Below are 12887 nucleotides of genomic sequence, written 5' to 3' on the forward strand. Positions count from 1 at the left end.
TAATTAGCATTAAGCTAGCACTGTTTAAGTGGTCTTGTGAGTATTTACCCCGGCTTTGAGCTGGCTGAGAGGTCTGCGCTCCTTGCCCTTGAGCAGCAGAGGTACGGTGGTCCCATAGCTCTCTGGTTTAGCTGGTTCTCCTCGCTGTTTGTGCTTGTCTGGACTACTTCCTAAAAAAAAAAAAAAAAAGAAGATCATTAGGAAAGATTAAACACTTGAATAATTAAATTTAACACCATACAAATATCATTGATGCTTACAAAGTAGATTTTGTTAAACTGGCATGCAGACAAAAGGGTCAGCGAGAGAGGTCAAAACTGCTCTGTAATAGGCTCAATTATTTAAGCACACAGAAAATGCATCTGACAGGAAAGAAAAACCCTGGAACAAAGGCAGGGAAGCCTGAGAGAAGATGTGCTGTGTCCCCCCGACTCCCCCACCCCAAGGGCTACAGACAGAGCATCAATAATAGAGGCTCCCACAGAGTTTATGAGAAACTCAGCCTTTACGATATCTCCAGACAGGAATGAAGTTGAAAAAAATAAAAAAAGAAAAGCAGCTGGCAAGATGAAATGGTCCTTTCCACTTATTTTTGTTTCTATCTTTATCCCTTTTTAGCTTCCTATAGTAGGTCAACTAGAACTGATGTCTTCTGCTTTTTTTCCTGTCTCTTCTTCCTTTCCACCATTTCTCTAACATCTCATTTTACTCCTCTTTGAAACCGTTACTGAAGGAAAATTAGCATTAGCAGCCAATTATGAGCTCTTAAAAGAGTGCTCATTTGGTAGGACAACAGAATGAGATGTACAGTATATATAGCATAGGATGAAATATATTATAATATACTGGATCAGTGGCTTCAAGCAGAACGTGGGAATCACAGTCACAATTCCCTCTGCTCTCCTCTCTTTTCTCCCACAGACAACTGAGGCCGTCTCTAACGCTCCCACGGCCTTACTGAGCATGTCTGTGTTGTAGCAGATGCTTCCTGTGAAGCCCAGAAAGTGTTACAAACCCAGAGAGGAGCTGTGGAGATAGAGTAGAAAGGTTGAGGATTTCATGTTACCGCTATCACCAAACTGAGAGAGCATGCTGCGTCTCTATTTACTATAAGTCTAAGGTCTACTGTTCACCAATCCCTTGAGACATGCACGTAAAGCATCTGTCTGCCGGCCATGTGCATGTGCAGCATCATGCGGGGTACAACAAGAGTTCAGTAGAACACTGAGCAGCGATACTACAGTCTGACATACTCTGTTTACCCATTTTCCCTCTCTCCTCCTGGCTGAACATGTCTTCATTTTCAAGCACTCTGTCTCATAAAAGTTTGATGTATTTCTTGTTTCTTTGAAAGCAAAATCCAGCAACGACTCCTGTGCCAATGCAACTGCATTTTTCACAACTTCAAACAGTCTTTGATGGCTGTTGCCCTGTGCTCTCACTGTGGCCCGAACCCCCCCCCCACCCCTTATCCACAGTGCATAATAAGCTAATAAGAGCATAAAAGAGACCTCCAATATTTAATGGGGTACTTGATGGTAGTTTGTTGGTTTTCGCGGTGCATGAAAACCATGTTAGACAGACGGAGCAGCATGACTGAGAGACCACAGGCTGTGGCTGGAGTGCCATTAAAAGGGAGCTATAAAAAGAAAGTCAAGCAGACGTCTTGTTAATAAAAGACTCCAATGCTGGTGTGTTAATCAAATACCAGTCCAGAGGCAACACTAAAGCAGGGTTACGCTCAAAACAAAACTAGTTTCTACAACATGTCAACAGAAAAGTCATACTGTACAAAGTGGCATAAATAAATGGGTTGAACGCACACGTTCCCACAATTTTTTTTTATTCCTTGTGTTGCGCTTGTTTGGTTGCACAGACAGTGGAAGTAGCTTGTTTGTGGAGTAAAAAAGAAAGCCTGAGGAGTGATGAGGAGAAGTATAATTTTGGACTTCTTTCACACTTGTATAGATTCGAACTAGATTGCTAGTTTACGAACATTACAAAACATGCTGTAGCCCCTCCACTTTGGGGGGTTTCCAACGCTGTTCAGTGGTCTGACAAGCACTGTGTCTGAAGCATACTAACCCCTTCAATGTGTGAATGAATGTGTGTGTATGTGTTTGTAAGAGATCTGGATGCTGTATGTGAGAATGTCAAGGTTTTTGTGTGTATCAGCCCCAAGCACAAGCTGGATGATGATTAAAGTTTATATGCAACATCCGTCATTACTCCCCCCAAAAAGAAGCATTCCCTTCAAACAGCAAAGAAATGTGGCATTCGTGATCACTCTCATGGGCGTCATCCTCTTTGGGAACCTTTGAAATTCAAACTAAAACTGGGTTAATCCCATATGTTTTCTGGAGAGTATCTTGATTGCTAAGCCAACCACAGTTGTATCCTCATATTGGACACAAGGGAAAATCTTCTGCGGGTCATACATCTTAAAAACACAAGTCTCTCTGGCAGCCAAAAGCATCTTCTCCCTCCACTACCTCCTCTTTAAAAAGTCTCAAAAATCAGATTTCATTTAACGCTACCTCCATTTTTGGCATTGCAACCCGAGCATGAGTGTATTACTAATTAACTGTTAGGTAAAGCAAATTCAAAAAGGGCCTGATGTCCATTTACTCAGCGGGAAAGTGACACAGCCAACAAACAACCAAAAAAAAACAAAACAAAATTACTTCAGTCAAACACTGTTGTGCTGTTGGACCCAGAACAAAAATCAAACACATTACAGTCACTCAGTCTTTCATCCGCTACATCAGAGACATTTCCTGATGACTTTCACATTTATTTGTATATTCATTTATTCGTCCTTATTGAGGAGAAGGGTGCATATATCGTCCGGCTGATTAAAGTGAGGCAGCTATACATGCATAAATAATACACATAAAAATGTGTACGTGTGGCATTATCTGCATTCACTGGAGTGTTTAAACAGAATACGCTGCTTTTCATTCACAGCTAATACTGCAGCGGTCTGCTCAATCAGCATTGTTAACATGGAGTCCCTCTGAGATGAACAAGAGAATAAACAACGTGAGAAAGGTCAAAGCAGGAGGATGAAGGACGTGTGTTAATCTATAGGCAAGGTGCTGAGGGAGTACAAGAAAGAACAGGCATTACTGTGGACTTAAGAGACCTCATGCCAATATCATAAACTGAAAATTAAATCTGCATAGAACCTATTTACAACACGCTGTGTATTTCATATAGAAGAAGAAAATATTACACCCAGCAGGTTTTGATGTTTTTAGCATGGGAATAAACTTAAAAATAAAATATTACTTTTTAACTGAACTTAAAGGTTTGTCTTGACCTTAGAAACAGCAATCATTATTGATTATAGTATAGATTTTTTTGTCTCAACTAATCGTTTGGCCTATAAAATAATTTTAAAATTACCAAAAATTGTCTATCACATTTTCCATCACATCATTAGTCATACTGTATATCACAGTCAAAATCAGGTCTTTTATTTTGCAACTTGCCTCTATCTTAGCTCTTCTTAACCGCACACACATCCAGCCTCAACAGCTTTCAAACGGGGTCAAGTACACAAGCAGCGAAACAGAACATGGTCCCCGGAGATGTGACTTTTCAGTTATTTCCCAACACGGAGAACAGATCTTTAATAACAGCGGCTCAGAGAAGAAGAACTCTGATTGTGGATTTGATAACAGTTCAATATCTGCTTCAAAACTGGCTCTCGCCAAGCCTCCAATCAAAACCTTATAATGTGCCTGTGTGGCGAAGAAAATGAAGATGAAGGTTTCACAACTATACACAAAGGTCTTTATAAAGGGTTTTGTGCCAAAAAACTGCCAAATGACACATACCAGAAAGTGCAACAGCTGCAGCTGGATTCAAAGGAAATCTGGCTCTAATCTTCTGTGTGTGTGTACTATATTGATCATACAGATTGATCACAAAATGGCGATGTATTGACTCAAGCTGATGTGGACGTGAGACAGATTTTAAGGGTCATTTGTAGGTGCGTTGTACCAATAGCAATATCTACAAATTCTAATCACAAATGGTGCATTTTATTCAACTGGTGAGCATACATGTGGCACAAAGACGAGAAGAGTAACAGAAAAGCAAGCACAAGACGAACAGAAGATGATCTTTGGTGTTCTCTTAATTCTGCCATCTTCCACACTGTCTGCCACAAAAAAAATCTGAGGAAGCTAAAATGTTTTAATTTTTTTAGGTCAGAGTGTAACAAAGAAGCTCTATGAACACATTAGTGGAGCGTTTCTGTTTACATCCAATTAACGATTCCGTATGAAAACACCACTGACCCAAATACGGCAACGGATGCTACACCTACAATGTGCCCTCGGAAAATAAAGAGCTCTTAACAAAGAGAATGGTGAATGAGGCCGCTTTGAAACAGCTCATGACTATCTTAATAGAGTCAATAAAAAAAACTGCATCTAACTGCTCCTGCAACATCAATTAGACCCTGACACCTGTGAGCTTGTCCTGACTTTGATTTAATTAGCAGGAAGTCATTCAGAGAAGCAGAAAGACATCGACATAATCTTTAGGACTGTCTTTGATATTACAGGTTGTTAAAGAGAGCCTTGTCACAGTGTGAATGCAGCATTCAAATAAAGCCTGGGTTTCCTTTCGCAACAAACTCTCTTCTTTCCAGCACATTGAAGAGAGCATTTTACAGTTTCTTGTACTAAAAGGCTCCTGATGGATTCTTTTATACAAACAGCAAAAAACACCCTGCTGCTGACACAGCTCATAATCAATATGACGTTCCTAGACTAATAAAAGACATGCGAGCATTGTTTAAAAAAAATAAATAAATAAAAGGAGCACGGCTGCAGCCCTCTGAAGTGCTGCATATGAACTGATGTTTGATGCTAGAAGGAACTTGAAAGAAAAGAGTCTTTCAACTGACAAAATGTGCTATCCAGCGAAACATATGTACAGGCTTCTTTTCTCTGTACTAAGTACATGTAAATTTCTCCTCTCTGCATTTCATCTTGAACAGCATAATGAACTTTCTAGCTGACATTATATTAGGCCCAGTTCACGCTTTCCAGGTGGTATTTGGTATATTCAAAAAGACACTGGCCAGAGATGTAGTTTCCATGCACTTGCAATGTTCAAAGAAACTCTAAAAGCGCTCATCAGAAATGTTATTTCCATTTTTAATTTTTTTAGATTTTAAATAAGTAATAAATAAAATCTTCAAGTGGACAGATTTGAGTTGTAGTGGTAGGAGTTATTTTCCTGTGTCAAAAATGAACAATACTGTTAACAGCCATATAGCGGCTTCACAAGCTGTGACACAGTGGTACTTTGAACTAAATGCTAATATCAGACTAGTAATCGGCGACTGGATGAACATATCTCCACTCTAGACTACTGCTAGTTTAAAGGCCTGCTAACCCAGTGGCACAAAAAGGCTGCGGGGAAAGACCTAACTCTTTGGACATTGTTTCAACACTGGAAACACTAACAAAGACTGTTTCACACATCGACGTGAATATATCGCTGGTCGCTGGTAGTGGACAGTTGGAAAACTTAAACATATCGTCCAACTCTGTATCAGACCATCTTAACATTCTAATGTTTAGTCAGTTGTCAATCTCAGTGTGACCTTGAAATGTCACTGCCAGTTACACTTCACAAATGTTTAGTAATTTAATACTTATTTTTTACTGCATTGTGAGTGAAAAGTGTGCATCAGTAACAGTAGAACCACGAACCAACATGGCCACCACCATCCTTTCAGCAAGATGGCTACTTTTCCCACCCCAGCACTCTGGCTCCTCAGTGATCAATGTCTTTGCTCGTGGATGGAGGCTTAAAAGTTGACTTTCAATAAGGAACAATATTGTGGGCTTCTTATTGACACTGGGAGAGACCAGGTTGAGAGAAAGAGAGAGCGAGAAACAGGGAATGAGAGGCATAAAGAAAAACAAAGATTCCCTCATTGCCTCATTTCAACACATCCCCTCTCTCAACTCCTTCATCACTCACTTTCGCCACTGAAGACACACTGGAGTCATTAGCACTGAAGTTGAGAAGGTGTTAATCCTGGATGTGGGACCACCCGCCCCACCCACCCACCGCAGATCTATTCCAAACCGAACAGCCCATTACTGGGCAAACAGAGTAAGTTGTGAGGTCACTGGCTCACAGTGAAACAACGGTAACAGAAGACTTCTCTGGGTGGGTTAGTGAGATTTGCTTGTGCGTCCCATTTCCATCCTGTGGGAGCAACAGTGAAAAAAGCCAGTTCCCATCTGGTCTCACACAGATTTGGGCATTATGTCTCAGAGCTATGGGAATTTCAGCTTGAAGGATTTGGGGATTAACGAAAACTTATCACTCATGCAAGGTCACCTAGCAGCCATGTGTGGAAAGACAGGATACCAACAAATATGGATTTTCAGCCATACCCAACTTCAATGGCTCTACAGGTGGCAATGTCGGTCATTTGGTCTGATTGGTCAGCTGGTCAGTGAACCACCTTGGTCCTATCTCAGTAACTGGACAGGACTGGATGGCTTGTCATGGTCCCCAGAAGATTAATCACACAAAATTTGGTTATCCCCTGACTTTTCCGCTACTCCCATAATGAGATGTGTGGTTTTGATTGAAATGTCTCAACAAATACTGGGTGAACTGCCAAGTAATTTGTTGTTGCCATTCATGTCAACAACAAATCATGATGGTGTTGTCACTGTGAACCTGTTGGCACAGAGGCGCTAACTCGGCTGTCAACACGCGGTCTTTTATTTATGTCATTATAGTCATCTATAATGATTCATTAATAAATTAATATATTATGGTAGCTGCTATGAATAATATATTCAAAAACACAAAAACAGCAAAACATGTTGTGTTTGTCAGAATTTTTCAAAATATGCAAGGAAGAAAATTCATGTGCACCCCCACAACACACAAACATAAAAGGAACAAAAGATTTCAAATAGCTGTGGGCAAAAAAACATCCAACTGACCAACCCCTGCCTCACAACAGTTACTTTACAAAGGTGTTCATATATAATACTCTTTCAGCAGCTTCTATCGTATCGATGTGACAAAATATAAAGGCTGATGGTTTTTGAGAGCATGGCTGGACTCCAATCAAGAACATCTCACAGTAAATACACTGACACAGAAGTGTGATGACCTTTCTGTTGTGAAATTATTGATGTGGGACGACCTGGGGGTTCAGCTCGCTGCGCAACTGTGAATTATATTGTTGCATCAGTCCAATGTCTTCTTCTGTCCTCACTCTCATCCAAGCGAAACCTAAAATATATTGAGAAGGGCACTCTGTCAAAGGAAAACAAATAAAGAAGCAACCACTGTTCTACAGAATTCAGATACCCAGCAGCTCTTTTGTGTCCACCAAAATGCTCCTGATTTCTTCTACTATACCTCTAGCCTCTCATTCATTTTAAATATGAGACAAGACGATTGCATGTGTGCACCCCTCACAAATCCAATATCTGCCTCCATTCTACATTCTAGCATAAACAGCTTTCTGTTTACAGATACGTGTAGCAGTGACTCCACCTTACCATCCTGCTCCGCATGTAATCATTATTCCTTTCTCCTCTCTTCACTCCACAAAATTTCAGAGAAAATTGTCTATCCCACAAATATATCTGAGCTTTAGGGGAAGTATGACACCTTCAATCAGTGCGGTAAATGGATGAGAGCGGCAGGTGACTGCATTCGCACCTGTCTCTGTGTCTCTTTTGTTCTTTGAAGGCTGATGCAGATCGAGGGGGGAAATGCACCCATCCCTCATCTATCACACCCATGACTGACTGCTGTCTGTCAGGTGGTGGTCTGCAGCTCTGTTGCTGTCTACCACCCACATGAGTCACACTTTCCCAATACACCTGTCACATCTTCTACCTGACTCTTATCCTCTATTTCCCAGACATGCCATCCGGGATTGCATTAATCCAGGCGTGCACACTAGTTTCTCAGATTATCACACAGCAGTAAGCATCTCTGAGCTGCACGTGGTTTGTGCGTTGTGTGTGATGTTGCCGTCTCATAACATCGGCTTATCTCTATTATATCTGTGATCCCATCATCCTCAGGCAGAGTGACACATGGCGAGCAGGAGGAAGCTAAATCACACTGATGGCTATAATGACCAATGATGCTTAACAGAAGGAGACGTCTCTAGCTGTGTCTGTCATTCCCTCGTGGCCAACAAATCAATGCCAGTCTGCCCTCAAAATGTCAAGCGACAGCCACCCCAAGGGTCTGAAAGACAGACCAGGGCAAGGTTATTTCTTAAATGGCTTTAACAGAAAGTAGTTGTTTAAACTCTCAGATGGCAGCCATTAGTTACACCCCAGGAAGCTGTGCTGAAAGCTTGGCTATGCACCTGAGAGACCAAAGGAAGTGTTTGTGAATTTCTATGTGTTTCAGGGCGCTCGGGGCAGGTTTTATTCTCCTCTCCATCAGTTTGTTTAGACAACACAGACGTTCTAATCTCTCTAATTAATTCTGTCTGATGCTGCGGTTTGACCAGATATCCTCAAATCTAATCCAGGTCATTTGGTTCAGCCTCTAATTATTTATTGAGTTTCCTCAGATCAGGGAAAAAAAAACAACAAAAAAACAGATCAGACCTTAGAAAACCAGTTGATATGCAGAGGAGAGACAAAGAGAGATGGACAGAGACAGAAAGCCACAGAGAGAGCAATTCATCAAAGATTGGTAAACACAGCGTTTGTGATTCTTGCCCTTATGGGACTTCATCAGTTTTGCTGTTGGCTTTTTTGAAAGCTAATGAGCAGACAGTCAGTTCAGCTACCTGATTTTAACTTTGTGTATTCTTTCATAGAATGTTTTTACAAAATCTAATCATACCAATATTTATACGGAGGCGGTTCTTTTAATCCAGCTTTCAACAAATGTGCTACTATTCCAGGAATCACTTAGGGGGGCTTTCTCTTCATCATTTCAAATATTCTTTCTGATGTTAAAGCATGTAACAAGAGTAAGTTTCAGGCAATGGGAGAATATCACAGAGCAAAATACTGTAACACATCTGAATGCTACAATGGCATAAATTCACAATGTTGTCTTGTTTTCCTTTGTGATACTCAATAGTTGACTTTATGTTTACTGGAAGTGTGTTTCATAGTCTATGGCGAAGATTATATTTTGATTTCCTCATTAAAATCTAACTACTAACTTTAATAGTCCTTACACTTGATGAAATTTCCATGTAAAAATACTCAGTAATGCAACATTACTGGCTTCAAGGCCAGGATACACTTAAAACGGCACTTTCAAAATTCCCCCAGAGAAAGTCCTAATTCAGTTACTAACACAACTTGAACACTGTCCAGGTAGCCAATTTCAGCTGAGTGCTAATGCACCGACAAGTATTATAGCACTGCAGGACTGAATGTCAGTCAGTTCTGGCCCATATATGAGTAGTACAGAATAGGCTGAGTTTTGGATGGTGCAGACTTTGACTGATTTAGGCAAAGAATCCGTTTCAGTGAGCAGCACTCAGGCTAAATTTGGGCAAGCAATAACCCATGGCATCAACCCCAGAGCCAAGTGGCAGGATACTGACAGATCTGGTTAAAGTCAGACAACCATTTGTGTCAGATTTAGTCCACTATTGAGCCAAGCCATTTTGATTAAATACCTACCAACCAACCACTTTACACGCTACATATATCATTGAGCTGCAGACTGCTCCCAGCCATCTTGTTTGCTGTGGATGAAGACCAGCTGCTCTACAAGCCACACACCTCTCATGGCACATGACGCGTTCCTTAGAAACACTGTGCTTTTTTAGCGTTTCAATTCAAACATCAATTCTCCAGAAAAGCACTGTCAGCCATTCTTTGCAATAAACGCAATGCATAATGTTGGATATTATCATATCTGAGGCATGAAAAGTGGAGAAGCCATTTTTTGCAAAAGGCTCTAGCTCCAGCTCTACCTTAGAGTCAGATGAGGCCATTTCCACCAAATATGCTGGATCAGGACCACGGAGAAAGATGGAACAGTTACCTTTACTAACATCTGATACCTTTCAGACTGAGCGAAAAGTGAAAGGGGCACTGCGACATTTGTCTTGACGAAAATATAATCAATAGTTCACTTAATTTTGAATGATGTTTTTAAGATTTTGATGTCAGACACGGCCTCTCTTATTCATGAGCAAATAATGTGGAAGGAGTACCGGGTGCAGTCTCATACACACACATACGCACACACACATGAATGGTGCATGTGTTTTTTGGCCCACCTTAAAAAGCAAAAACATTTCTCTGCACAGAGCCTTCATCAGATTGCTCTGATGAATGCGTTGTTTATTGCTATATCTATTTCCCATTAGATAAACCAAGCAATGCTGGAAAAGAACTGAGGCTGCACCTCAAGGAAAACCTCTCTAGCTTCATTCCGGCTCACAAACCACAGCATGATAAAGACATTGTGGCACAGTCTCCACTGAGGTGCAAGGAAGCCACGACAAACATTTCAGGGGGAAGCTGAAGTCAATACTGACATCAAAGAGGCGGTATATACTACTCTATTTCAGTATCCACACTACGTCTTAAAACAAGCTTTACTCCCAGTATTAATACACAGTGAGAGCTCCAATGACCCCACACTGAGACGGTGTGTGCGGTAAACATCTCCTGTATTGCATCCTGGGTAATTTTCAGAGAAACTTTGCTGTGAGGTTTGCAAGGTGCTGTTAATGATGACCCCCCCACACCATCAACAATGAATCTTCACTGCATTTACATTTTGCTACATTAAATGTATTTCAGTTACTGAAACATGGCACAAACTTCCATCCACCATCTTGCGGACATCTCCTCAAGACACGATAATGACATGCCACAGTATTTTATTAGTACACTCAGCAGAGATCTTCACTGAAATGTCAGACTCCACAAAAAGTTTGCCAGTCCAGCACATTTTAATCTAAAGTACCCGAAACCTGTTGTAGTCCCCCCCCCCTCCGTTTTTATCTTTGCCAATTTATCTTGGTGCTACATGCACAGCCACACGCACACACAGACAAGCCATTTGTATTCCCAGCACATGGTCTGTCCCATACACACAATACCCGGTTATCACTGGCTCATTCATTTAGCAGTTTAAGTTCAGCTGCACAATAATAACATCCTGTTTGGCTTATGTTTACAACCTAAAGATGACTTGGTATCTTCCTGGATGCTAAACTCATCTGTCTACACTTCCCTTTATTGTTCCATCCGAGCAGAAAGATGGATCTAAAAAAACAAACTCTTTCCTCCTCTGGATTTCCCGACTGTAACATGCACAGCAAGGCAATGCAAAGGGCTGTGTGAGAGGAGAAATGGAAAAGAAAAACTGCAAAATTGGTATTTCAAGTGTCAAGCATGTATGAAAAACATGTTAAGGTATTCCTATTGTAAACACAGAGCTACCTGCACTGAAAATGCCCTGAAACATAAGTGAAATACGGTCCAAACACTATTTATAAATCATGTTCACTTAACCAGACTGTGGCTCAACATCTGCAGCACAACATGAAAACAAGCCAAGTGACTAGAGGCAGAAATTTTAACAGTCATTTACGCAGCCTACTCACCTTCTTGCATATTGTAAACCGTGCTGTCAGCATTTTCTGCTCCCACCGACAGGCACCAGACGCGGAGAGCGAAGATCAGAAAGGCAAAGTTCTTCCGCCGCCCCCAGGTTCTCATGATGCCCGGGCTCGGTGGGGTGAAGCCGGGGGAAAAACGCTCGGACTGCGTTATTAATGCAGCACGGCCAGACACTTCACACAGGGGACAGGATGGAGATACAGGCCAAAGCAGTTCACGGTGGTGTAGTGGGGAAATACGGGGACGGGAGGGGGGTGAGGAGGGGGGAGAAAAGCTTCACCACCAAGAGTCCAACGAGATGCGGCAGGCTGTCATTTCAAGAAAGCTGTCAGAAACTTTTCCTTCCTGCACCAGGCGTTTGGCCGACAATAGTCTGGGAAAAAAACGCACAAATACTGTTGGATGAAGGCTTTTTTTTTTTTTTAGGTGTAAAGGTGTTGCTCATGTGATGGAAGTGTGGCGAGGAGCGCTAGAAAAGACAGAATCTTAGGATGTTGGTGAATTGGTAATGAAGCAGACTTGCCATCCCCTCTCGTACCAGAGCGGCCACACTTTGCCATGTGCGCTTTTCGGACTCCGCTGGGTCCTAGAGCCGGACGGTTGTTGTCAAATCCAATTTGCTAGCTGCCAAATTCAATTGTGAGATTTTTACCCGTTTACCATCTTCACCCATTCACCCACTTAAGGCGTGTTACGTAGGCAGGGTAGCTATTTCGTATTTTAAAAAGTCTAAATGCACACCAATAAGGATGTATTAATATCTGCTGACATGGCACAGTTAGCAGAGCATAACAATACTTAGGTTGCTTGCCTATGTCAAGGGAATAGAGCCGAGCATAGTCAGCTACAAAAACACATTTAAAGATGCAACCCAAGCTTTTTAAAATAACTATTGAAAGAATGATAATGTGACATTACATAAAAAGTTAACTTTGATTTATGATTTTATGTTTTAGTCCCCCATGTTCCTATGTCAGTACAATTCAAAAAAAGTGAAGTTGGATAGATAGATACTTTATTGATCCCGAGGGAAATTTAAGTTCCCTCGGAAGTTCAACTTCTTAACCTGTTAAACTCCAAGTTTACACTTTTGAAAGTTTACATTTTTTTAAAGTTTTTAACTGAGATTAGGGGGCATGGTGGTGCAGTGGTTAGCACTGTTGCCCATAGCAAGAGGGCTCCTGGTTTGAATCCAGGTCTGGGCCCTTCTATGTGGAGTTTGCATGTTCTTTGTTTGTCAGACCTGTGATTGAC

At 41.3% G+C, this 12887-nt stretch overlaps 1 protein-coding gene across 3 annotated transcripts in view; it reads right to left on the minus strand.

Moving 5' to 3' along the window:
• adam12b (ADAM metallopeptidase domain 12b) overlaps positions 1-12310 on the minus strand; it is a 73047-nt gene extending 60737 nt beyond the window's left edge. The window contains exons 1-2 of one of the 3 annotated variants that reach the window (XM_046402003.1): positions 11618-12310; positions 49-170 (exon numbers count right to left, since the gene is read on the minus strand). In XM_046402003.1, the coding sequence (XP_046257959.1) occupies positions 49-170; positions 11618-11732 (237 nt within the window). In that variant the 5' untranslated portion in view covers positions 11733-12310. Of the gene's footprint in view, positions 1-48; positions 171-11617 lie in introns of those variants that run through there. The other 2 variants (XM_046402004.1, XM_046402005.1) reach the window with 2 other exon arrangements.
• Positions 12311-12887: the final 577 nt, after the last annotated feature.

This window comes from Scatophagus argus, chromosome 10 (assembly GCF_020382885.2).
Source record: "Scatophagus argus isolate fScaArg1 chromosome 10, fScaArg1.pri, whole genome shotgun sequence".
In the NCBI taxonomy this organism is placed as follows: Eukaryota; Metazoa; Chordata; class Actinopteri; family Scatophagidae; genus Scatophagus; species Scatophagus argus.